This window comes from Cuculus canorus, chromosome 5, assembly GCF_017976375.1.
Source record: "Cuculus canorus isolate bCucCan1 chromosome 5, bCucCan1.pri, whole genome shotgun sequence".
NCBI classification, from domain to species: Eukaryota; Metazoa; Chordata; class Aves; order Cuculiformes; family Cuculidae; genus Cuculus; species Cuculus canorus.
The window spans coordinates 30,968,304-30,994,816 of record NC_071405.1 but is presented as its reverse complement, the minus strand read 5'-3'; the positions used below and the strand labels follow the sequence as shown (position 1 = coordinate 30,994,816).

General features: G+C 41.8%; 1 protein-coding gene across 3 annotated transcripts in view; it reads right to left on the bottom strand.

The window, feature by feature from the left end:
- Positions 1-13,182: 13,182 nt before the first annotated feature.
- Positions 13,183-26,513, bottom strand: part of ASPG (asparaginase) — a 52,516-nt gene continuing 39,185 nt past the window's right edge. Inside the window, exons 13-16 of one of the 3 annotated variants that reach the window (XM_054067488.1) lie at positions 22,549-22,635; positions 16,183-16,282; positions 15,803-15,861; positions 13,193-14,081 (exon numbers count right to left, since the gene is read on the bottom strand). In XM_054067488.1, coding sequence (XP_053923463.1) covers positions 15,808-15,861; positions 16,183-16,282; positions 22,549-22,635 — 241 coding nt within the window. In that variant the 3' untranslated portion in view covers positions 13,193-14,081; positions 15,803-15,807. Of the gene's footprint in view, positions 14,082-15,802; positions 15,862-16,182; positions 16,283-22,548; positions 22,636-26,513 lie in introns of those variants that run through there. The other 2 variants (XM_054067490.1, XM_054067491.1) reach the window with 2 other exon arrangements.

Sequence of the window (26,513 nt, the reverse complement as noted above, 5' to 3'; positions counted from 1 at the left end):
AGCTCAAAATTCTTCAACTGCACTTTGAAAGATCCAGCACTTTCACTAAGGTCCATCCAATTTGACTAATCCACAGACCTTCAAAACAAGCCATCAACACAAGTCTTAAAAGTATAAAGCCACTAAAGTCGTTCTGATGAAGGTAGGACAGAAAGTCTGGATAATCCTTTAACTGCCTCCAGGAAGCATATACATAGAAAATACAGTATAAAAGAGCACAGCATCAAGGGTGCACTGCCCTAAATAAAACAGCGCTCAAAGTGCACCATGTGTATGTTTAAAACAAACACACAGGCAAGCTCGCTAAGTTTCCTCGGTCAAAAATAAATATCACTGAATACATGTTGCATGTAATACCGGTGGGAAGCCTCTAGAAGAATTCGGTCTGGAGAGACAAAGATAATCTGATTTTTTTTTTAATCTGTGCGTCTGGATGTAAGGGGGGAACAAAGGAGAGAACGCACGGCTCCCCCAGCACGTAGAACAGCCCAACAGAGCCGGATCACAGCAGAGTTCATCCTACCTGTTCCAAGATATTGAAACTCCTTAGTTCCCACAGTACAAGCAAAACATTTAAAGTGTTGGCATTAACTCTTTCTGCCCTCCCGAGCCGGAGCCGCGGCTCTTGCGGGGGGACGGGCTGCGGGGGTCGCTCCCCCTCGGGCCGTTCCCACCGTGCGGCTCCACCGTCCCCGCTCCGAGGGGAAGCGATGCGGGATCCCTCTCTCCACCGTCCCCGCTCCGAGGGGAAGCGATGCGGGATCCCCCTCTCCACCGTCCCCGCTCCGAGGGGATGCGATGCGGGATCCCTCTCTCCACCGTCCCCGCTCCGAGGGGAAGCGATGCGGGATCCCCCTCTCCACCGTCCCCGCTCCGAGGGGATGCGATGCGGGATCCCTCTCTCCACCGTCCCCGCTCCGAGGGGATGCGATGCGGCGTCCCCGGTCGCTCCGGGGGAGGGAGGAGGGATTGCCTCGTCCTTTGCGATGCCCGGGCCTCGCTGGTCAAGTGGTCCTAAACATTTCACAATTATGATAGAGAACTGTTGAACTGTTAAGAACCACTGCACCAAGGAGGCTGAGGAGGGAGGGGGGAGCGGGGCGGGGGGACTCCCTTCCCATCTCGTTCCTAGCCCCGGGGGCTTGGCTCTTCCTCTCGCGACGGCGCACCTGGGGAACGAGACAAAATACACGGGAACGATGCGCGACCCCGGCGATGCGGGGAGAGCGCCTTGTCCTGCCCTGTCCTATACCCCCTGCTCTGTACCCCCTGCCTGGTCCTGTCCTGCCTTGTACGTTCTGCCCTGTCCTGCCCGGTGCCTCCCGTCCTGCTCTGAACCCCCTGCCCTGTACCCCCTGCCCTGCCTTATAACCCCTGCCCTGTCCCCCCTGCCCGGTGCCCCCTGCCCGGTCCCCCCTGCCCTGCCGTGTCCCCTGCCCGGTGCCCCCCGCTGCCCGCCCCGCTCCTTTTCCACCGCCACCACTTACTCCTGGCCACCGTCCCACGAGCATCCCCCCGGCTTTGCTTTGGCAAGCTTGGAGGCAACAACCTTTCTTTTTTTTTTTTTTTTTAAAAAAAAATAAATAAAACAACAAAAAAACAAAAGAACTGAAAAAAAAAGTCTCGCAAGAACAAACCCCCCGTTGCCTCTCCTCCGGGAGCCCCGCCGGGGCGATGCCCGCCCCTCTCTCTGCCGCCGGTGCCGGTGCGGGGCGCTTTTATAGCCGCGCAGTACCTCGCGGTGGATGAGCCGTCCCCTGCTGCTCCGCCAGGAATGCAGCCCTCGCCCCTGACACGACCAGTTTTTCCAGGCTGCCTTCGCACTGACGGGGCGGTTTTTCTTTTTCTTTTTTTTTTTTTGTTTTGTTTCCAGCCCATCATCATCATCATCATCTGGGGCAGCCAAACGTCAGCAGGTAGAAAAAGAAAGGACAAACCTGTTCCAAAGGCGGTGCGTTTCCTCCCGCCCGCCCTGGCACCACCGGTGGGGAAACTGCTCGACAGGTTTCGCTGGAGGTGGCTCGGGGAGGTGAGTAAGAAACTCCACCCTGAGCCCTCCTGGCAGGCACCTGCCCTGCTCCCCCCTCGCCCGCCTGCCAGCCGTAAAGGAACAAAACCAAAACAACAAAATAAAAAAGCCCTAAGCCGGCCCATCGCGTTCTCTGGGGGATTTCATTGCTGCAGCGTGATCGCCCGCTTTGGTCCAGGCTCCGTCCTTGTTGTGGCGTCGTGCCTTGGCAAAGAAAGCAGCCTCCCACCCAGCCTGCTCCTGGGGAAGGCCTGAAGTGGAGAAGTCTGATCTCCTGGCTGCCTTCCTCAGCTTTTGGAGAAGGGTCTCCCCTCCTTGCCCACCGGCCAATATTCTGAGAGGTGTGGGTATGTGCGGAAGCCTCCTGGCATCCCTCCGTGGGCTGGCGATGTATCCAGGCCCTGCCCTGACATCTGGATGGGTAGCACCACGTACCCCACTCCAGCCTGGAAGTGTTCACTGCTGGCTTTATTCTCCTGAGTGTGAGGGTTTTTAGCTCAGAAATGGTGTGAGAAACCACCCACTGTGTGCCCCATCTTCCCGAACCCAACCCATGGGGCTGGATTTGACCCATCTTTCACTCCCCACAGCCCTGCTGCTGTTTCCCAGAGTGAAGCATCTGAGGAGTTACCGTCGGTGAGCACGGTGCCTTTTCAGAACTGGCTTTCTGATGCTGAGAGTTCTCAGCCTTGAGGAGATAATGTTACTTCATTTCAAAAGAAAAGGGCTAAGAAACCAGGACTGAGAACTGTGAAGAAGGGCCTGATTTTCAGAAGTGTTTGGCAGACAACTGGGAGGTCATCCTGAACTTCCAAAAATTAGGCTGCCTGCTCATTGTCATGCCCTTAAGCTGCGACTCCGGAAGCAACCAGCTCTGAGTCTGGGCTTCTTCAAGTAATTCCTCTCTATTTTAGTCTCTTCATTGACAGAATAGCAATGAAACCTAATTCACTGAGGCTTCTGAACCGTGTTGTTGGGGTGAGCTAAAGACCTTCACACCCAGCCACCTCAGGATGGAATTTTTGGTGACCTAACAGCAGCTTCCCAAGGTGGCAGCAGGGGTGCTGGTCACTGGTGGAGCCGGGCTGCCTGCATGGCCTTGACCGCACTCTCTGTTCCTGCCAGTCAGCCGAGGAGACACCGTTTCAAAAAGATGTGGGTAGAAACCCTGCTCTGCCAGTGACTCAACCTATGGCCTCAGCCAAGTCACTTCACCACACCTTGAGAGAGAGAGATAATGCTTACCTACCTCATCTTATGAGGCTTCACTAATGTTTATATAGTGTTTTGAGTGTCTGAAGAACTGTCTAAGTGCTGTGTACGAATTTTGGTGCTCTAGATCCTATGATCTTCGGCCCTTTAAGAAAATATAGGAGACTCAAGCCGGTCCTGGACGAGTTGCTCATACAGGTGTCACAGAGCAGCAGGGGAGGGAGAAGCCCTTATGGCTCTGCCGCAGCTGTTCTTGCATTGCTCGCGCCAGGAGCAGGAGCAGACAGGTTGCTCTGGGAGCTTATGCAAACCTCATGCTCAGGAAGCTCCCCGGGTTTAGGCCGGAGGAGTTTCAGTCCCCTTTGGTAAAACCAGCTCCTGCTCTTCTGCCCTGTCCTCTCAGACTCAAACCAGAAGTTAATTTTGTGTGTTATTCCAGATATCCCAATCTGTAGGGGTTTTCTGGATCTTCTCATTCTCCCAAAAGGATCTTTGCTTGCCTTGGATAGAGGAGGTTGCACTATTTGTGAGTTAATTTAAAGGGGACCTCTGTCCTTGGCATCAGTAGAAATCTGTGGAAGCAAGGCTGCTCTTTACTCCCTGTAAGAAGAGTCATCTGTTTTATGGCAGTGTCCTAGGTCTCCCACTCCTGCTGGTGATGTACACAGCACGCACAGTATGATCACATGAGCTGTACTTTTGTATAACCCCTCACTTAACTATACGGCCAACTCTTGCCTACCTCTGACAAACACAAACCCACGCCCACACCCACAGCTCCACACCACCACTCAGCTAAATAATAACCCAAACTGTCCATACTAATTGGGTGCAAAAGCCCTTTCTAGCCAAACCAGTCAGAACCCACTATGGCACTGGTGAGATATATGATCCCCAGAGATCCCATCGCTATTCTGCTGCCACCTCAGACACACATGGCGGATGGGCCCTAAAGAAGGACCCTGAGCCCTATGTGGAGAATTGTCTGGAGCATCCAGGGGTAACTGAAGTACCTGAATGGGGTTTAGGCACAATGAATCATCTTCTGCTTTGGATTTTTTTTTTTAATAAATGTTGGTGGTTTGGGTTTTTTTTCCGGGGAACAATATAACAAAAGAGACTATAAGTCTCTTGTGTTTCTTTAAAGGGTGGCTAGAATGAACTTTATTGGCTTAAAGGGATGCACCCAGTCAATGTAAGAATTCCTTTAGATCACTGGTATGAAAAATGTTCTTTTTTTAGAAACGTACATGTTAGAGAGCAGAGGGTAAATGTACAATTAATTTATTTGTGTAATTATTTCATAAGCTCTGTTTCTTGTCTGTATACCTTCAACTATAAAAGTAAGAAAGAGAACATCCTGCTACCTCCATGGGCTTGGTAGGGTCTCACAGAATAGGCTGAAGGCTTGAAAAGGTAGAAGAGTAGAGGTGCCCAACAACAGAAGTGGACAGAGCACTACAAAACAGATAAGCCATATATTAATTGTTCTTCCTCTGTGAAGGTACAAAAGTTGATGAATCATTAAAACAATCAAATTAGTTCTGAAACATAATAGAGGGAACAATTTAGTTGTATTAGAAGGAATAGTAATTAGTCCTTAATTTCTATTGATGGTTAAACTAGGTATTGTTTATCTCCTTTCTTTCACCTGCATAGATGTGACTACAGTAGTTCTGTGCTTGGTTTATAAGGGATCACAGTGCAATAAGTGGCCCTGTTAAGAAAGCATCAGGTATCTCTCCCCTGTGTTTGCAGTCCAAGAGCACAAACCCAATGAAAAACTACTATACTACCAACCAGCGTGGACTCATTCCACTAGCTGTTAGGAGCTATCTGACTGAGCTGACACTCCTGAAACCTGGAGGAGCAGCACTCTATAAGGTGGAACATGGTGCTTGAGCACCTTGTATAACAGGCAGAGCTTTTTTGGAAGGGGGAAGCAAACACCAATCAGCTGGTAGTGTCAAATAAAGAGGGCAGCACAAAAGGAGACATAATGTCGGGCAGGATTGTGCAAGACAAAGAGCTGGCCTGGGAGGAAGAAAAGATGAAGGGTAAAGTTGTGGGAGGACATAAAAGGGTGTGCTGTTTGCATGGCAGAATATGGAAGATCATGAATGCTCTGGTAATGAGAGGAAGAATGTATTTCAAGGAGGTTCTACCATGAAAAAATGATGTGAAAAATGACTGGGAGGTACTGTCATTATTATCTGTCAATATTCCCACACTACTTTGGCAGAAGTTCCCTGTACTTTCCTACCAATACCTTATTCCATGGGTGGAAGGGCATAGGACAACCTGAAGGACTGTCCCTTGTACCACAACAATTCTAAATTTAAAATCAATCCATCAGGCAAACTAAGCCTGGACATGGAGCTTACTGTTTCTTGGCTTATAGTCTTTACCTTCTGCATCATTTCCCTATTGATTTGCTATTCTTGCTCATTATTTCTCACCTAAAATTAGGTTGGAAGTTTCTTAAGCAAAGGTGGAAGTGGATTTTCTCCCACCCTGGGAAATCAGCATTCCACATGTTCACAGCAAACACTGATGGGGCAACTTCTTGTTTACTTTATTTGGTTCAAACTCATTTGTCAATACAGCAGCCCACTACATGTCACAGGTGAACATAATAATGGCTTGACGGTACCTTGTTTTGCAGTAATAAACATCTTGAGTGATGGCCTAATGCCTCCTCATAAATAGAAGCTTTCTGAGATTATTGTCTAAATAACATCAAGTGATTCATAGAGAAATAAAGTGAGGTGGGATGTTTTTCCAGCCAAGAACTTTTAGAAAGATTAGGGGTTTGCCATTCAGTAGTTAAATTCATAAAGACATGATAGAAATTAAAATACAGATAATATCTTCATGTGAAGTTAATAATACACATTTTATTGGAAAATGTGACCACTGTATGCACAAAATTTTGATTAAATCTAAAGTTATCAATTCAGCAGGAGAGGGGTTTGTATCTTGTGTGCTCTGTCTAAACAGGCAGTTCATTGTTCCTGAGCCCTACAGAGGTTATGTAACAATTTAGTGTGATACCGCTCTTCACCGTTTTACTTCTTGATGTTCATTCCAGAGGTTAACTGTGCAAATTATGTTATACAAATTAATGTACTTTTTTCCTTTCTGAGAGAATTTATCAAGCCAAGCTTTGTCTGTATACAGTAGCACAACAGGCAGCAGTAAATAACCATATATTTTTTTGGTTTTTACTTCAAATTTTCCATTTAATTATTAAACATGTCAGCTCTTTTAACAATTTGTCTAGAACAAGGAGACCTCAGGGCTTTGCACACTTGATGCTGGATCAGTGGGTGCAATTACCAGGGCATCAGTACCTGAGGGGGGGAGGTGTGTGTGAAAAACAATCCTTGTGCTGTGGAGATGACCCACGAGCTGTGAAGAAGATGTGTCCTGGATGATCCATCAGCCTCTGCATCAAGAGCTTTATATTAAGGAGAAGCTTCCACTCTGACCATAGGAGCCCTAAAAAAACCATTAGGCAAAGCATATTGCAAACAATGAGAAAATACTGCAGTCCTGGTGCAGGTTATCCTTTGCTATGACTTTCCACTGGACACTTAAGAGCCACAAGGGTGCCATTGAGATGACATTTTGAGATGTGAGTATGAGAAATGGAATCCACTGATTAGAAATCAATTCTGGATGAACAAGCTCTGTAGTATTTTTACCAAATTTCAGTAAAGTTTGGTCTCCTGGTTCCTTTTTTCCTCTCCTCACAAGCCAGTCTCCATTCTCCTCCTTTTTGTGATGTGTTGTTTGGAATTTTTTAATTTGAAATAAAAAATACAAATTAAACAGACAGTGAACATGGCTTTGACATGATCAGTAATTTTGAATGCCCCACTTCCCAGGTGCCCAATTCTATAGACTACAAGAGGAGCTCACTTTCAAAAAATGCCAGCCACCTTTTATTCTACCATTAATATTCAGACCCTGGAAGTTGACACTTGAAATCACTAACTTTTTCTGAACATTTCAGCCAATCAATTCATATTTAAGATTAGCTGCTGTGCACTGTGTGCTTTATTAACTTTGTAGGATTGCAATGATTAATTGCGATAGCCACCACAAACCTTGCACTGACTTTATTTCTCACGTTCACCGACCAGCTGGTTTTTCAGGGTTAGCAGAATTACATGTCCTGCACCATAAAGCCATCAGAAAGGAAGCCATTACTAATGATTTGACCATCTAGTGTGATTTCCCAAGTATTTGCTGGTTCATACCCTTGAAGATAGAGAATCAGAGTGCGACTTTGCACTGAAACAGCCTGGTAATTTCTAGCAACATCCCATACTTCTGGTTTTATGTCCTTGAATGTAGAACTTCCCAAACAACAGTAGTGAACAGTGACATAGTTGTGGGCAGAGAGCTCAGTCAAAGTGCTCCAAGTAAATAAACCGACGTATTTCACATTACACTCTTGTCAGTCGGCAGAGAGAACAGGCAGGCATCTTTGTCCTGAAGCCTTGGAGCTCCACAGGATTCAGCAGAGATCCTGCTGGATGTCTTGCCCCACAGTTGCTGGGAATCGTGTCACCCAAAACTGACCCTTCAGTGCAAACTGGAAATTCAGATGTGCCACAGAAAGGATTTGATGCACCAAAATCCTACTTTCACTGGGCCATGGTCACAAAGATCCTCAGCAAAATATATCCAGGAAGAAAGTCACACACCATAAAAATGCAAGTGTAATTATTAATGCACAAGCACCACCAGAGAATCTCACCAGCACAGCAGCTTCTTGCATGTGACAGGATTAATTTACAACTCTCTGTTCCAATTGCGATAATTCCTTATCTCTCAGCAAAAGATTGCCATTAAAGATTCCTTTTTCTTTACCTTGAAATTCTTTTCTTTGCTGTACATGACTGATGTTACTGAATTGCCAGGACTGTCATTCCCCTTCTATGCTAATAATTAATCATTTAAAGTTAAATAATTGGCAATCAAGGTGTAGAAATAACCAGCTGACTTAAAAAAAACATTATTGTCATTCTCTTGCCCCTTTCTTTTCAGCTTTCACTGCATGGAGTCTCATCTAATTTCACTTGTAAGCTCTTAAAACCAGGGTCTGTGACTGCTGAACACCAAGTACAAGAGCCTAATAGGATCTACAATAGTGGCACTGCAGAAGAAACACACTTATTGTGCCCATAAACATGCAATTAGCGGGTCTCATCTGTACTCAGAAGTGCTGTATACACTATTCAGTAGGCAGTTCTGGCCAGGTAGCATCTCCCCTGGCTACCATTCTTCAGGTCCTATTTTGAAGCTGATAAGATGTGAAGGAATACCGTGGCTTAAGAGAGTGGTTATCTGTTGTTGTGATATTTATCGCTGCTGCAAGACAGAGAACAATCTCATGGCCTTTTCCTTTCTGGTCATGCAATGAGCCATGCATCAGGTCACATATTGTCAAAGCCTGGCAGCATTTGTGTATGCAGGAGGCCTGCAGAGCAAAGCTGCAGAATGTTGTTGGTTGGCATCTTCCCATGGATTTGGCTGACATCTTCCTCTGATGTGTAGCATCCTGGAGTGGGAGGGAGGTGCCGGTGTGGAGCTCAAAATGCCGGTGGGAGCGTACAAGATATACACCAGCTGAGCGTGTCCAAACAGGTGAGCCTGGGAAGGGCTGGGCGAGGGGGAAAGGGGCACTGCCTCTTCCCTGCCAATGGAGCCTGTGAGGAGTCACAGTCCGCATTTGTTGTATGGCAATTTTTGGCAGACATCAACACTGATATGGACATCAAGGCCCAAACCCTTTGACCATGAGATTTGTATAAACTCTTCCAAACAGAGCCACATCAAGTAGGGCTGTTTTGTGTGGTTTACACTAGACATCTCATTCAGTTGCTGTGATTCAGGATACTTGTCTCTGCTGCACTTCTGAGATGCAGGCTTCTGCCTCTTCCCATTCACCTGATCACAGGTAAACAAATGTATGTCTAATGAAGTTTCTAATGCAATTTTCAGGTAGACACTTTGCACAAATAATAAATCTGGTAGTACCAGATTTTATTCTGACTCATGGACTATCTAAGATGGCAACACTTGAGTCCCACAGATTCATTTGTATGGTGCATTAAAGTATTTTACATATCTTATAAGCTTTCTACGTTAGTAGCTTCTCTAAAAAAGTCACTAAAATAGAAGTATTGTTAACCATGCAATCAAGCACCACAGTGTCATAAACCATTGTTAAAAGAAGCGTGGAAAGACTAGTCTTACTAGTCTAGAAGATGATTATACTGCTGATAGAGTCCACTTGGAAGAGACACCAATATATCAGCGCTGCTTGTGATGACACATGCATGCACATTTGGTTGGTGCATTTTAATTTCTAGTTTTCACCCATCATGCAATTACTTCAGGTTTATCTCAGTGATCTAACAGAATGTGATTCTGAAAACTAAAAGTGTTTTATTTCTTACATTGCCATATTAGGTCCTATGCAAGGATCAGCATAGGTACCTGGAGAAGAGTATTGCATGATTCAATTTGATCACAGTGTTAGTCCAATAATGTTTTGTGTGGCAGTGGAACTGGGCGCATTTTGTCTTCTATGTACAAAGGATACACTTCCTCATTAGTCATTTCACTTCTTCAACCCACCCTAAAAATGGAGGGATCTTCCAACTAGATCATCTTTTTGGAAGAATCCCAGTAGATCGCACCACTCAGAAGACTGCGAATAAAGAAGATCTGATTTGAGGAAGATAAAAGGGTTTAGTTCCAGATGAGAGATTTCATTATCACTCATTGCTGAACACCACAATCCTTGTATGAGACAACTGAGACATGCTGCAGTACAGTAATTCTACGTTAAGATGTGCAGAACTGGAGTTATTTAACAATTTAAGATGAATGAGCAGATACTGAAGCCTTGCTGAACAGCTGATTTAATTCAGCAAGTACTGATCAGACAGTCAATCTTGTCAGTGGGTCAGCCAGCCTTGACAGATGTTAACAGTTTATGAAGATTACATGCAATAAGAGAGCAAGCATGTACTGATTTTTCAAATAATTAGGAATGTCCTTCCATCACAAAAGTTTTATAAGAGAATCTCCAAACAGAAAATTAATTTTTTCAGACATTAGTCAATAAGAAAGTGCTTGCATTCAGGAAAGAGAAGTTGTAACTCAAATCAGACCAGAACTTCGACATGTTAGTTGTGCAAACCTCTTCTTTCTTCGGTGATGGGGAAGTGCTGACATAGGCCAAATAGTCCCTATCCCTTGGCAATATTAGCTGGATCACTAGGAAAAAGAAACAAAGTGGAAGCTGGGTATTGCCTTTCAAGCGAAGAAAGCTGTAGAATTGATGTGGCGTCTCCTCTGTGGTGAGGCAACAAAGGTTTCAGCACCAGCATTCATTCCCAGAATATCACTGCAACTTAAAAGATCCAACACTGGAAACAAATCCAACATTTGTGCAGCAGCTATCAGTCTCAGATTATTGACTCTTCTTTTTTCACAGTCACTGCTGAAATAGTGCACAAACAGGATGGTCACAGACCTGTTGCAGCCTCTCTGACACTCACACACTGGCAGGCTGTCTCAGGAGCTTCTGCATGTTCCTGGCACAGCATTTCATTCACTGGTGCTTTTGCAGGGCAAGGAAAGCAACAGCCCCAACACTTATATTGTCAGAGTGAGGCTGGAAAAAGAATGGGAGCCACTGCCATTTTCTAACAGAAACTACAATGTCATCTTTATGTTCCAATAAGCATTAAAAATATCACAAGCACTAAAAAATATCACAGGCTTTTTTGCTCAAAATAAATGCAAAACAAACTTCAGCCAGTTTCTATCATCTTATTCCAATGTGTACTGTGTATAAAATATCAAACACAGATATGCAGATGATCCTTGCAGTATGTGTAAGATCCAATAAACCATCATTGGATGTCAACATGAAAGGCTACCTGGACATCATGGGTGACTGGAGTTAAAGCTGTTGTAGAAGTTATGAAATGGACCCACTGCTAGTCTCAGCAATAGAAAGAGCATGTTCGCATTAGTAATGTACCACCGCTTAATCTGCAAATCTTTGCCAAGAAGAAGAAGGCTGGACAGAAAGAAGAATGTACATGATCATTTCAGGGACGATCTGAAGGAGAAAAATTAGTATGTTTAAAAAAATTAAGCTGCCCCTGGAACGTCTAGCATACTTCAACTAATGAAAGACACTCAGCTGCTTTCAGTACCTAAAACAAATAGGTAGAAACAAATATGTAGAATTCTCATTCAAGATTTTGATTTTGACCAATAACAATGTGAAGCTTAAGGGTTACTACACAAAAATATTCATCATAAGACAGGGAGTTATCACAGGGAGTATAATTCTGATTATTAAATCCACTACATGAAGCAAAGGGTCTAATAGACAAACCAGATCAACATAGGATCTTGAAAACTTTACTGAAGTTCATCCTCGACACCAAATGAAGAGCTGAAGTTTCTGGCCTTGACTGGGTGATTCTTGCCACTTTTTTAATAACAGCATCCCTACATACAGTTTTTCTTAATGCTTGGAGACTGTTACAGTGCTTGAATGAAATTTTCACATATATAAAAGATCCCGTTCTTTCTCAGATGTGTTAAATTTGCATTCATGCATTCACCATTGAAAGATTTTTTAAATATTGGTCTATTTATAAAGAAAACTAGATTTTCTAGCTAATTGTACAAACACTATTTTAAACAAGATAACGTTAATAGGAAATATATTTCTGTAAAGGTTTGTCAGAAAGAAGCTAATACTGCTTTATTCCCACTGTAAATGTGACCCAAACCTTTACAAGCATCTAACTGGAAGTCTTCTTACTGGATCATATTTCTAAATGCTCCTTCATGTCTTCTCCTGGCTCACATGCAGGAAGAAAACAGTTATCTGTCTTCTTCGCTCTCCTCTAGTTTTACTGTTGAGACCTATTATTTCAGTAATTCACACCAGAGTAACATTGTTCAAAAGAAAAAGAAAATATGTTTTGTACTTTCAAAGGATGCTGTATTTTAGAAATATAAGAATGTTATCATTTAGAAAGTTTTCTGTAGATCAGATGAGCCTTTATGGGCAAGTTTAAGGAAAATATTGATGCTTCTGTACATGTTGCAGTCATTCTGGTACAGAAATAAGGAATTGAATGCTATGGGAAAAATATTGCATCCAAGAATCATTGAAATAAAGACAAATATTTCAGTCCCAAGGAAGCCACTTGCAGAGAAGTTTATCAAGGGAATTCTTAGTTCAGTGTATCAACTTTTAGACTACTGACTAGGCAAGAGTTAAGATTATAGGTCTAAATACTGCAGGAAGTAGAATCTGTGCATGTTTTTTCTCCTGATCCTAAACATTTTCAAAAGAATTACTTTGTTACATACATTGCCTTTACAGATAAGGTCATTTACAGATAAGGCACCGAAAAGGTGATGAATTTGAAGCCTGATATTTTATGATAGATCTCATTTACTTAATTCCGTATTAATTTTATAAAATCTAAACCATGTTTATTGCCACATAACATCAATAATGAGACAGCATAGTTGTAATTTTTGTGACTACAGCAAAGAAGTGCATTAATCTTCACATTAAAAAATCAGGCAATTTTATGTTTTTGTTTTGAACTGGAGCGTACACAGCATTTCCTCAGACTTCATGCATAGTTACCTTGTTTTAGGGGGATCTGATACATGACATACCTAGGGAATCTTTTAATACCAGCAGGCTCAGCAAGTAGTCCACACAGCTTTTCTCCATGATAACAATAGCTGTGGGAAGGCTGAAGAGTATAAAGAGGAAAAAAAAAAAAAAACTCAACTATCTGCACTTCAAAGATTCCCTTCAGATGAAGCAGATACAAAATCCACATAGATTATTGCAGAAGGTGTAGGTGAAATTAAAAGTTGCTGTCTCCAATATATGCACTTGCATATATGTATTCTCTACATTTACATATTCTAGGGCGGACACAGCTGGAAAGATATATATTGCTTTTTTTTCTTTAGTCTCAAAGTGTTGAGACTTTATACTTGGAGTCTGTTAATACTGAGATCACATTTACAGTCCAAATAATTATGTGTCCAGCATGTAGCAATCTTAATTATATTCCGGTCAGGATGTGGGAAGGGTGCTATTAGAAACAAAACAATCAATTCACTTAGACAGTCCCACAAACATGCTTTATGGCATTTGCCTCCTACTCATTTTAAGCGAGGTTTTATAGTGATACATCGGTGAAGATTAGTACACAACTGCAGGCAGATGCCCATGACTGATTCAATTGTTTGCACTGACACTCACAATTGCTGTAATTGCAACTGAAGTGATACAAGCCATTGCAAAACACCAGACAAAGTGAAACCAACATTGTTCCTCAGAGATTTTATTAGTTCAAACCCAGAAATGCACAATCTGCTGGTTTTCCTTGGTACAAATTCACCACAGCGTTTGTTTGCTACACCTCCAATACTATCCTCATTGATTTAGCATAAGAACATTCAAAAGGTCTCTTTAAAACAGAACTCGTACAGTATAGGTAATACATTCCAGTCTCACTTGTTTATAAAAAATTATTTTCAAAACAAGTTTTTAAAAGATAAAAGCAGCAAATTATTTTTAGAAATCAGTAAGAACTTAATGTGATCCTAAGTAAAGAACATTTCTAAACTCTAGCCTTCCTGTGTGCTCCAAGTCCAGCTACCTTTCTTCCTTTCCTTTCTTCCTCATGTAACTGCTGAACACCATTAGTGTTCAATGCTGATATTTCTGAAGAAGAGTGACCATCTTCTACAGGCTCTGGAGAAAGAGAAAATGGATGTTTAGAACTGGGCAGCATCCCAAACCTTCCTGAGAGGATTAACTTGTAGCCTGCTAAGCAAGTTCTCATGCAGTACTGACGATTTCCATCAGACTGCCTACACTTCTGGTGGCTCAGTCCAAAGGAATTGAGATTTGATCCATGTAGGAGCTGAGGATTTAACATATTCACTCCCCAAATACAAAATAAAAGTGACTTTTGCAGACATATTTCACTGAAAATGGAAATTCCTTTGTATCATAACCCATATTCTGAAGGTATCTTTAGCATTTTCATCTTGGACACCAGAAAACTTCAATTTAAATGCCCAAGGCTGTGATTATATCTAATTCTTCTACATCAGCTAAACCCAAAGAAAACCCCAAAACTCTACAGGAAAGCAAAAAATGCGTGATTCTGTCCAATGTTCATTTAGACCAGTACACAGTGATGAAAAAATACTACTGGTTCCAGCTGCGGTTTCCAACTTATATACACTTGAATTTACTCACATTGATCAAATGAGACACACAACTGGCAAGGTAACCATGGATGCAGCAAAACCTTTAACTTAAAATTTGTGTTAATTTTATTAAACAAAGGAGATCATCTCTTCCCAACATTTAAATTGGTATTAGACTTGCCAGTATACTGAAGAAAAGATAACTAAATCAACAACTTATTGCATCAGAAAAGAGTTCTGAGAAATAAAAGGCGTTTTCAATGTTTCCAGTTACAGCACAGCACTGGAGAAGGTCAAACGCCCAGACAAGTTTCCTACTGAGAGACCTGTCAGCTCTGACGCTTTGAACATGATGCTCACGCCTGTCTCACAGCTAGGGAAACAGACCTGTGTTAGCAGCACAAAAGATACTCATGCTGGGAGGGAGCCTGTCTCAGAGACAACCAGGCAGCTATGGCTCAGGTCTGGGTAAGAGGAAGGACAGAACCCCATCCTGTCCTGCATCCGGATGGGGAGCAAACCCCTTGCCAGAGCTCTCTGCTGAAAGAGAGCCTTCTGCAGTCTGTCTGTGTAGCACAACTAACTCCTGTCTATTACGGATCTGCCCCACGTTTCCCATGGTGTTTGACAACATTACAGTAGAAGATGGGCTGGTGTAAGGTGCTCCATTAAAAGCTAGAGGGAGAGCACACGTGGAAATGCTGTAGTGGCACCTCTGGAGTGGGAGGCTGTGCCGCTGAATGGCTGTGATGGCCTTGCAGCTCAAATGGAGAAAGGTATCCTGTGCTGTGGGCACTGCACCCTGAGAATCAGATCTGGAAAAGTGCCCAATAAAAGGAATTTCCTCTCTAATATGGCCAAGACAGAGGTGTAATTTATTGCAATGGGCCAATGGAACAAGACAGTGCTGCCCTCAGTGGTTTTACTTTGGTAGTGTTTAGATTCCCAACCAAGTTCAGAACCACACTGTGCAACGTACCCTAAAAAAGCACTTTCAGGCTCAGGCAGAAAGAGGAATAACATTAGCCTCGCTCTACAAAGAAGGATTAAAGTATTCAGAGTCACATCAGAAACTAAGGCAGGGACAGCAGCTGAATCCAGATGCCCTAGGGTGAACTAGGGCTTAAATACAAAATCCTCCTTCCTACATGTGTATGCTGATCCATACATTTCAGAAATCTAACGCTTGAAAATGGGACCTTATCTTCTTTACTGCTTTGTCTAAGGAAGGCAAGAACCTTGAAAATGAGATCTTACCTTCTTTACTGCTTTTGTCTAAGGAAGTCAAGAACCTCCTTATGCCCTGTGGCTTCTGCCTGTAAGTAAAAACATCAATAAATCCTGCCATCCTGTGTATCAGGACATGCAAATACTTACTTGTGGGAAGTATGAATATGTTATCACAAAATAATTAAAATCCAATTTAAATTTCAATTTCTCTGAGATAGATGAGAAAAATCTGGCTCCAATAGTTTATTACTTCAGAACAATACCAGACTTGAGTTTGTAACAAACTCTAACTTGGTTTATAGTCCCCAAAGTAGCACGTACTTTTCCCAAACTATATTACCTGACAGCATGCATTATTACTCACACAGTGAACACGCTATATGGAGTACAGCTGTATGCACACTTACTACTTGTAGGGGATTCCTGCCATCATAACCAGTTTGCTCCAGGTCTGCACCAGCTAGGTACCAGGCATACAGCCCATCCACATCACCTTTAGCTGAAAGGCTGGAAAAAGAATAATTAATACTGGTTCTACATCTTTCAGTCCATTTTTAGTGTGCTCCTGGGTCCTGTCAATTAGTTCAGCAGGCAAATGCTAAACCAGAACAGGCTCGACATGGCTGCCAGGGTGCAGAGGTGAGTAAAGGAACCCTGTTACAACAGCTCTGAATAGCTGAGCAAGCAACACAGCTTGATGAATCAGTTCCTTAAATTAATAAGGCTGTGCTATAAGTACTTACAACAGGCTGGTTTCACATAGTGGGTGTGACTATGACCAAAGGGGAAAAAAAATTCACGCAGTTTCATATTTCACAACACAATATTTATCTCATGAAATGAGTTGGGGGGGGGGCAATGGCTAAATCAAGATGCGGCTCAGTCAGTGAGAGCACAAGCAGATGTGCTAGCAACCAGCACACCTTGTTTAAAACCACCGAGGAACCCCCTGCACATGTTTGCCTAGCTATGTTTGCTATCAGAAGTTATGACAGCAGATTTACATGATAGCATTTGGAGAGAAATGCAGCTATAATTATTTTAGTTTTATAAGATAATTTATAAGATTTAAATAGTCAGCAACGAAAAAAAAAAAAAGCTTTTTGAAGATGACCTCTATCTGCCATGTATAGCGAGCAACAGAAAGGATCAAAAATTAAGCAAATAAGTGAGTTAAAGTTTTCAGAGGAATACACACTGTATTTCTTTGCCTGTCTGCTGGTAATCTCATACATAATACTCATAGTTCGTTTTTAACTTTTATGTTGGTAAAAGGAGGGCTGACAGCCTTTACACGTGCAAATGCACAATTGTCCGTATCAAGTCTGCAGACAGGCTAGGAGGACTACCTTCAGTTTTCTTGAGATACCAACATCTGTCAGGCTCCAGACCTGAGCTTGCATTGTTTCAGCAGAACCACACTGATAATCATCGAGTGAGGCCAAATCTCATTAAGACAGGAGGAAACCTCCCTACACTTATTAAGTTCAGAGTTTGCTGTGTTAAACAGTGCTTGCTGTGGGGAATAGCATACTGTTGGCAGCAGGGATGGAGGATGGTGATAGACTCCTGGATAAGACAACCAAGCCAGGCAGACCTGGGAGAAGGGAGAAGGCTGGAAGATGCAGACAGTCAGGTAAGCGTATGGAAGAAACCATGAAAGCAGGGCTGCAACATTCACTCTCGTCCAGGCTGAAGTCACTTCTGTTGTTGATTAAATCTCTTAGGTACCTGCAAAAATGTTTTCAAGGGGGTGGCAGCCTCTAATTGCAGCAGTCTGAGGAGAAAGTCAAAGGCTTTTGCTTGCAGCAGTCCCAGAGGCTGGGCAAGAAAAGGGAAAGCAAACGGTCTCTGTCTGCGTTCTTCCATGCAACCCCACCAACCCTGAGGCAGGGCAGGAGACCTGCAAATAGGGCCTTTGGGAGACAGAGAAGCGGCAGTGGGGTGATGAGGTTTAACAGTGCTTCAGTGTGACATCATGAAGAAAAGGATCAATAAATCGTTAATGGAAACTGCCATCACACTTCCCTCAGAAGCAATAAGGAAACAGAGGAAGGCAAAGGAGGTCTAACAGGAAGCTCAGTGGGAAGTCTCTAAGGAAACTGCAGGGAAATGTAAGCACTAATAAAGAAAAAGTATAAGCATTAGTAAAGCAGAGAAAAAATTGGTTAGCAACAACTTCTAGAACACAAGAATTATCTTTATTTACAGAAACAAGTCTTTTGCCGCTGACACTGGAAGGTCACAGAATTAAGGAACAAACAAGCAAACAAAAAGCCTACCTAGCAAATGAGAGTTACAAGTGTCTCCAACACTGGACAGGAAAGCATTGTATTTGCCAGACAGAACCTCATAATTCAGCCACATGCAAAGCGGAAACCACTTTGGACAAAGACAAGAATGTTGAGAAATATTACCAACCTATGTACCCAGGGAGATTCAGTCAGAGTCACTGTAAGCAACAAACAAGGACTACTACACTCACTTGAAAATTAACTGCCTAATAGCACCTATTCTGAAAGAGGAGTTTAACCCACACTGCCAGACATCAAAACTGTGAAGTGGCCTCCTTCTGCGACATAGCAGCAATCCAAACACACAGTAGCTTCAATTTTGCAGCAGCCATTTAATCACCAAGTGAGAAATGTATTCTACAGGAACTGTGACCCAGAGAATAAAGTAATGCAGCCTGTGAGGAAAATTTAGGTATCTCAAACAGAAGATGACTACTATTCATTAAATTGGTTATAATAAAGAACACCACAAAACATCTTCTCCAATTCCAGATCTCTGTAGTCAAGACATACGTACCCATATTCCCTTTAAACACTGCAAGGGTACTTAATCAAATACATACATAGAACTCCTCAGCATACACTACAGGGATCTTTGCTGTGTGTTTTTCTCAAAGACATTCATGCCAGCAATTCCAACTACAAATTCATCCGCTGAGAAGCAAGTCCTCCATTTTTATATCATGAAATGAAATAAAAATAACTTCAGTATACACTTATCAGAATGTTAATGTGCTCCATTGACAAAGAACTATTTGAACAGTTTACTAAACTCCAATTGATATCTTTTACAGCAAATAAACCCAGGTATGCTGCCTAGTATTGCATTTAGTAAAGATGATTATGTACCCATGATGACATCACGATGATGACAGAGCTAATATGTCAAGAAAAGCAATTATGTACTCTGATTTTGTGCCTCCTGTCACATTAGCATCAAGCAAACTCAGTTACAGGAGCTGCTGTTTAAGGTGTGCTCTGTTACTGTCAAGGTACCAGAAGCAAAGCTGCTCAGATCTCAGAGGGTTTAGGAGGACAAGTGTCAATCCAGTTCTAGGTCTGGTAAAGAACAAGTACAATGAAATGATACCTTGGGGTTCCTTCTGCCTTCTCTGGTACTAGGATTTCATCTTTCCTAGGCTCATAAAGCTCTGCTTTTTCACTGTTTGTATAAAGCAATCAGGAAAGACTTTCTTTTGGGTTGGAGTTGCATCATCACCCTCCCTGACAGAAGAGAAAATCTTTCTTTTTTTTCCCTTTTTCTTTAAAAAAAAAAAAATTAAATGCTTAAAAAGCAAGTTAAAAATCCAGCACAAGGCATGGTTTGTTCTATCCTGAACACATTTGGGAGCGCTGCTGCTCTTGGCTAGTACCTCCACATCTCTCTCAGTTGAGACAGACAGAATTCTTTGAAAGATAGCATGCATTAGAAGCTCCGGTCCTAATTCCTGCAGAGGCACATTTATCCTTCCTCCACCAGTCTTACCCCTCAGGTTTATATTAAATTCAAGAGGCATATTATTCTGAAAATAGCTGATTTGGAAAGGCTGCATCCTTGTATATTATATCCTATCATTTTATGAAATCTAAGAATATGAAAGAGAAAGCTGGTTTGGCTTTATGCCCCCATTTAATTTTGTAAAGCACAGACTTGAACAGAGTATCTTAATTCTGTACAGGCTTTTCTCCTTTAAAAAAAGACAAAGCAACTCTTCACTAGCTCCAGAACTCAACTAGTCTTCAGAATAAGTCTGAAGGCTGTCATTTATCTCATCATGGTTTGGTTTTGCAGACAGATGACAATACTACTGATATATGAGAAGAGATTCTGCTATATTTAACAGATTACTAATGCTGAGATCTCTTTCTCGTTTTAAAACAAAGCCATGAACCACATATCAAACATTAACAAAGTGATTCTAAAAATCAGGCTAACACCTCTCACTTAAAAAAAAAAAAAAAAGAAACCAACAAATGAAACCGTGAAAGATTTATTAACTAGATCATCTTGGCTGCACTATGCGCATCTCCACTTCCTACACAAGAGTTCCCACTGATGCTGTCCAACTCTCGGTTCTGGTTGGTACTTGTTCGCTTTCAAACATCACCAATGCCAAAGGAGCATATTTACTTTTATTTTATCTCCAAATCTTCCAACTGAACTACTCTATTCTAAAATCATAAGCAGAAGGAAGCTGAGCAGACAGCACTGGAACACAAAAATCACTGTTTGTGGTCTTTTATGAAAGCCAGTTTGAGGATAGGTAAGTAGCAAGGAGGGAAAGCAAGGAGCTTCAAATTCAGAGAGAAATACACGAGAGAAAAAAGTTAAATTAGCAAAGCATAGGAACCCAGAGCTTATCAGCAAACAGCTTTGTCCTTCTAAATCCCCAGAAGTTGATACATTGCCTTGGTGATAAATTCATATTGGTACAAATTGCAGCTTAAGGCACATTGGAAGATAGAAGAAATGTGGGAAAATAGTTCAAATTAGAAAAAGGGAAGATGTTATAAACAGCGTGTTCTATAAGCAGCTTAACCATGTGAACATGACTGCCATGAAGGTGCCAGTGCCTGCAAAGAGAAGGCTTAAAAGGAGGAGGTAAGAGGTAGGACAGAGAAGTCAGCCTGAGTATGCTGGAATAATTAGTGTATCAGTTGGGTCATCTAAGGATACTCCAGAAGTATCTGAGACATTTTGGCAGGAGGACAAGCACCAGCACCTCAGATTTAATGACTTTTTAGCATCTGAGTAATATTCTGTGGAAAAAGTCCACTTTGGTGCAAAAGACTATGCCAGGCCCTCTAAGACAGCAAGAGGAGGGAAAGCCCTTCAGTTCTGCAGGAGCAGCATACAGAAAAGCCACCATTCACAGACATTTCAGGGCTGTCCTGAAGCCTGACCACTGCCTCAGGCTGGCTGTGCTCCCGGTACAGACCATGCAGTGATGCTTGTCTCCGGCTGTGGCCACTACTCCAGCTGCCCACTGGGAGAGAGCCTGACTCCTGACCCGCACCCCGAGTATGCCACTCCGCTCCGAGTCCTCATTCAGCCTCAGCAGGAATATGCACTCCTGCCTTCAGTTTGGAAGATTTATACTGTTTTTATACTAAACTTATTATGATCAATGCAAGTTCTAAGTATCTTAAATGTTTATTATCAAAATATCAGCTTTGAACAACAGGAGATAATGCAATACGGATGCAGGGTACACAATCCTCCTTAGAATGTTGTAACAAACTGCCTCAGAACCACTTCTTGTTTAAAGAACTCTTTTTATCTTCTTTTTTTTTTTTGGACACACTACTCCCAGGCCAGCTAGCCAAACTGATTCTGCATGTGGCACCACAGCTAAGTAAGGGGCCAATTTATTTGGAGAGAAAGGTCATTTCCTGAAGCCACTCCTCAGACTTTATTGGCAGATGGAAACTACACAAACCAAGGGTTTATTTCTGTCCTATCACTTGCAGTGCCCTGGGAAGCACACATTTTTACTTCAATGGTAAATGTCTTATTGTCCATTCTCCTCTGAGTGAGTTCCAACAACAGAAACACTACAGCTAGTATTTCTTGATTTTAGAACTACTCAGAGTGCAGTCTCTATACAGAACACATATAAGCTTTACCATGACCTTATGTTCCTGAAGACAATATACAGCACTTGCTGTTCCCCACACATCTCATGGTTTCCTGCCAAGTCCTAATATAAAGGACAATATTCAGAGTGGTTTTGTTTGGTTTAGAGAAGAAGAAATGAAGTAAAAACTATAAGTAATTTCTGGAAATACAGGAAACCTTCTTACAATTTTCAATTTGTATAATAATTCAGGACCAGTACTGGAAAAGAAAAAACAAGTATCTATTTCTTGTCATAATATACAGCCATATCACTAAACCACCTTGTATATTAAACGCAACTGTATGGTAAAACCACTTCAACAGAGGAATAGACTGTCTTAAAATTAAATATAGGGACAATGAGTAGTTGTTCAAAAGTTCTGGGGTTAAATCTATATGTCTATTTAATTTAGTTGGTTTTAAGAACAATGTTATATGCCAGTTAGAGTAGAAGCCGTTCCCATGTAAGTGAAAAGTGGATTTTAGGAAAACAGAAATGGTGCACTATGTGCAGCTTTATCCTCAAAGAGAGATGTTATTAAATCTTACCTTGCACAGCTTCCTCTTCACCCTTCCTCAGTGAAAGTGCTTGGAATAAATGGGGCATATTTGCTTCCAGTTCACTTATCCCCACAACTGCCTACTTTCCCGGTGCTCCAACACAGAATTGGTTCTTAATTTCATCACTTCACTTGCTTCCTCATTATTAGTCTAGCACAGAAATAGCCACATCCTATGCCAGGGACCCAATTGTTTCTTGGAAGCTGTCTACACAATGTCTTCCATTCTGAGAGTCTCTTCTGAAACACCATTCCTCTCCAACCCAGTGTTAAGGCCACCTCACCTTATATCACATTTACCTGCAGAGTATTGTTCCGATGTTCTCCAAATCACGGCTTGAAAGGTGCGCTCCTGTTTCTCGTAATAAATTAATCACTTGTATGTGCCTTTATGAAAGGAACAGAAAAAAACCAGAGAAAGTGCTTTGACAAGTAGTGTTTTTTCCCCTAAATCCAGCATCACTCATATACATAGTCAGTGAAAGTTCTTATATATTTGTCACCATCACAGAACCAACGAATCCTCTTCAAGGTGACAGATGCAAAAAACAGATCTGCTCTCCCTATCAAAAAATCATTCACATACTAAGCACATAGAAGTGTTAAGTGCAGCTCTGAAAACGAAAGGGATGCATCCTTTTCTCTTCAAAGAATTTCTGTGTCCCTTACCTTTGTGCTGGTTTAATTTAACACTTGAAATATTAGTGATTGAAATACATGGAATCAGCAAGGACATCTATGACACAGCATCATTCCTGTATTTTACAGAATACAGTGCCTGTATGTTTTAGTCTTAAATAAAACATATGCCTTGCAGATAAATAATGAATCTTCGGGTTAATGTAGAAATTGATCAGGATTTTAGGGCTTCAAAATTGTGGTAAGTATTCTTACGAACCTCCTACAAAAGCACATCTTTTCCTAAACTCTTCCTCCCACTACCTTTATTATTTATTTTCATCTGGAATCTTTCATGAGGACTTCTTTGTCCTTTTCTTTGAGATAAAGGGACAAATAGATCATAGAATCACTTGGTTGGAAAAGAACTTTGAGATCATCAAGTTCAACCGTAGCTGTCCACTACTAAACCATAGCCCTGGGCACTTAATCTACCCGTCTTTTAAATACCTCCAGGGACGGAGACTCAACCACCTCCCTGGGCAACCTCTGCCAGTGCCCAATAACCCTTTCAATGAAGAAATTTTTCCTGATGTCTAATCTGAACCTTCCCGAGGCAACTTGAGGCCATTTCCTCTTGTCCTACTGCCTATCACTTGGGGCCTATCACCTATCACTTGGGATATTTAAGCACTACCAGTCAACTCCTGTACCTTAGTTAGTAAGACACCTGAGAAAATCTATGGAAAAGGCTGGTCTCTAAAGGTACTGTCGTGGGTAAAAATAAAATGACAGGTGAAAAACTGTGCAAAATACATTTTTCACAAGAGACCTAGTGAAAAATTTAGAATTAGGTTCAAAACAGAGGTGACAGTGTGTTCCTCTGCTTAACAAATTACCCAGTTTATGAATGCAAACACAGGGGTTTGGTCCTTCAGAAAGAAAATGATGACAGCAGTGGATCAGGAATAGTTTCATATTTGTCTTTGAACTAAGTCGCTATACACTTAAAAATAAAGAGCTAGGCATATCATCATAATACGAAATACATGGGCTTTCCCAGCCCATCACTTAAAACTCCTCTATATAAATTAAAAATAAAAAATAAGCTTACATACATATTCTGCTTAATCACTTACAATTTCTTGGAGGTAGCTGTGGGCCTTTCCATTTAAGAAGTGGACTAAACTGCTTGTCTAAACCCTCTGCTTTTTAGGAAACTCCATTGTGAATGAGAAGTTACTTTACCATTATCCATACCAAGCCTATGTGAGCTTATATGTTTCATATAAGATCTTAATATATAAACTACACAAAGAGCTCTACAGTTGCTATAAAGAATCCTTTTGCTTTTCCAAACATAGGTTATTTAACCTAGCAGACAGATTTATTGAAATTGTACTTCGTTTCAACTGACAGCCAAATAAATAAATAAATCTATCTTTGTTTCACAGCAAAGCACTGCTGGAACAACCCACATCACAAGTTTGTTCAGTTATCTAAAATATTTTCTCAGGTGGGTCCCTTACAACACGGCTAGCCATCCACAAACATCTCCTTGAGCTGGCAAATAATGGCACGGCTTCCTATTTTTCAACCTGTACTGAGGAATAAATTCTGCATGTAGGAAATTACTGTTCTGCTTAAGACTGAACTGAAAATTAGCTGAGGAAATTCGACCTAACATACATTAAAGTAGAACATGTTTGTTCACTCAAGCTCACCTTCGGTACAGAACTGAGCATGGGGAGTGTCTGCTTACTTTCCAGCAACTGCCCTGGAGTATTCCTCATTTCACACCTTGTATTTGAAATCACAGCATGAAACTGGCAGTTTTTTACATAAAAGCTTTGCTGTAGGACAGCACTAAAAGATAAAAGGCAGCAAAGCATGTAATGCCATGTAGTGTCTTCCCTCAGTGTGTTTCCCCTACAAAGTCCCTACCTTTGGATTCCAGTGAAGAGCCAGGCTTTTGTTTTCCCTCATTGTAACTATTTACACCTCACTGGAAGCAAGATTCCCTCCAGAAAACACTTCATGTCTCACCTATGCCACACAGCCATTACTACTCTGAGGGAGACTTAACAAATCTTTGATACAGGCAGATTTGGAGCATTTTCCCCATGCATTTAATACAGCAAATTAAAAAGAAAAAAAGTGGTTTGAAATAAAAGAAATCTTTAAGCATTGAAACTAACAGTGTTTACAATAAATGCTTAGAATAAAACACGTCTAAATAGAAGTACACCATCCGGATGACTGGGATTTGTTCAAAATCATGGTTTTTGGTGTGGATGGAAGAAGAGGAAGTGCTGTATACCCCTGCTTGTTAAGGGAAGAGTAAGGGAGAAGAAGAATAGGGACAAATAGTAATGTACTATATAAAAGTGTTTAGTATTGTAACTATGAAAAGCAGATCCCTGCAAGAAAGCAAATGGACCACCTCTCACATTCCCATCACTCAATATGAAAACTATGTGGGAGGTAAGTCACAGTACAGCTTGTTCATACTTGCACCCAAGCAGTATCTATGTGCTGCAGAAACTGAAGCCCTATCCAGAGTACCACTTCTGCTGCCTTGTACCTACCACAAGAGCACTATTCATATTTCAAGAGGCTGGCTGTGATATTTCTGTTACTGTGATGTCTTCCGCACATGAGAGGTGTTTGTCTTCAGAAGCTGTTGCTTTAAGTGCTGCTCTCCTGCGGCTTTACAAAAGCCTCACAAGCATCACAGTTTGGCTGATCTGAAATTCAGCTGATGTCATGAGCAAGGAACTTCTTGGGAATGGTTCAAATGCAACTCCCATTCCAAGGTGACAACACAACCCAAGAGCAGAGCAACTGCTGGACAACGAAAGTTCAGGGTGTAGTGGGAAGGCCAACATTACCACGTTAGCCTGGGCTGCACCGCTGCTTGTCCAATCTAGCCCCATCTGATAAGCAAAACCACGAGGAGCTATGGTCACCTGTAAACTGTTCCTGACTCTCCCTTTTTTTAGGGCTCTCCGTTACCAAACCATGCTCTTCATCAGACATAGCCTACAGAAACAATGCTATTTTGAATATGCTACTTATGTTAACTTTTTGATGCTACCACTGTCATTCATCTACTCTCTGAAGGAAAAAAAATAACAACAAAAAGAGAAAAAGTGTTTCCAGTGTCTCCTCTGCACTAGATTCCATTATTTCTAATACTAGAGATAAAAACCCCAATGTATACTAATATTTTAATGAATCAATAGCAAAATAAATCATTCAGTCTGGCCTTCAACATTCACTGCTATGAACAAAGTTTGAATTCCTAATAAAGACATCTGAACTTTTACTATTTCACGAGGGCTCTTGATTCACAGCAACCTAAGTGCCGTACAGTACGTATCATATTCGGCCTTGATTTGGCAGACACTTATTAAAAGTGAATCAACTTCAAAAGGGATGAATCACACATGTGAAATTAACACACATGTAAGTGTTTGCCGGAGTGGGGCCTTAGGGTGCACACCTTGCACCAACTGTCTTTAAAGAAATGCAGGTGTAATGTATATCCAAACTTGATTGGCTTCATTCTTTTTAATGCTTGCTCCCCTAGCAACTGGAATGGTTATGGCACAATCAGCCTAGTTTCACTTGTTCAGTTTTCTGCA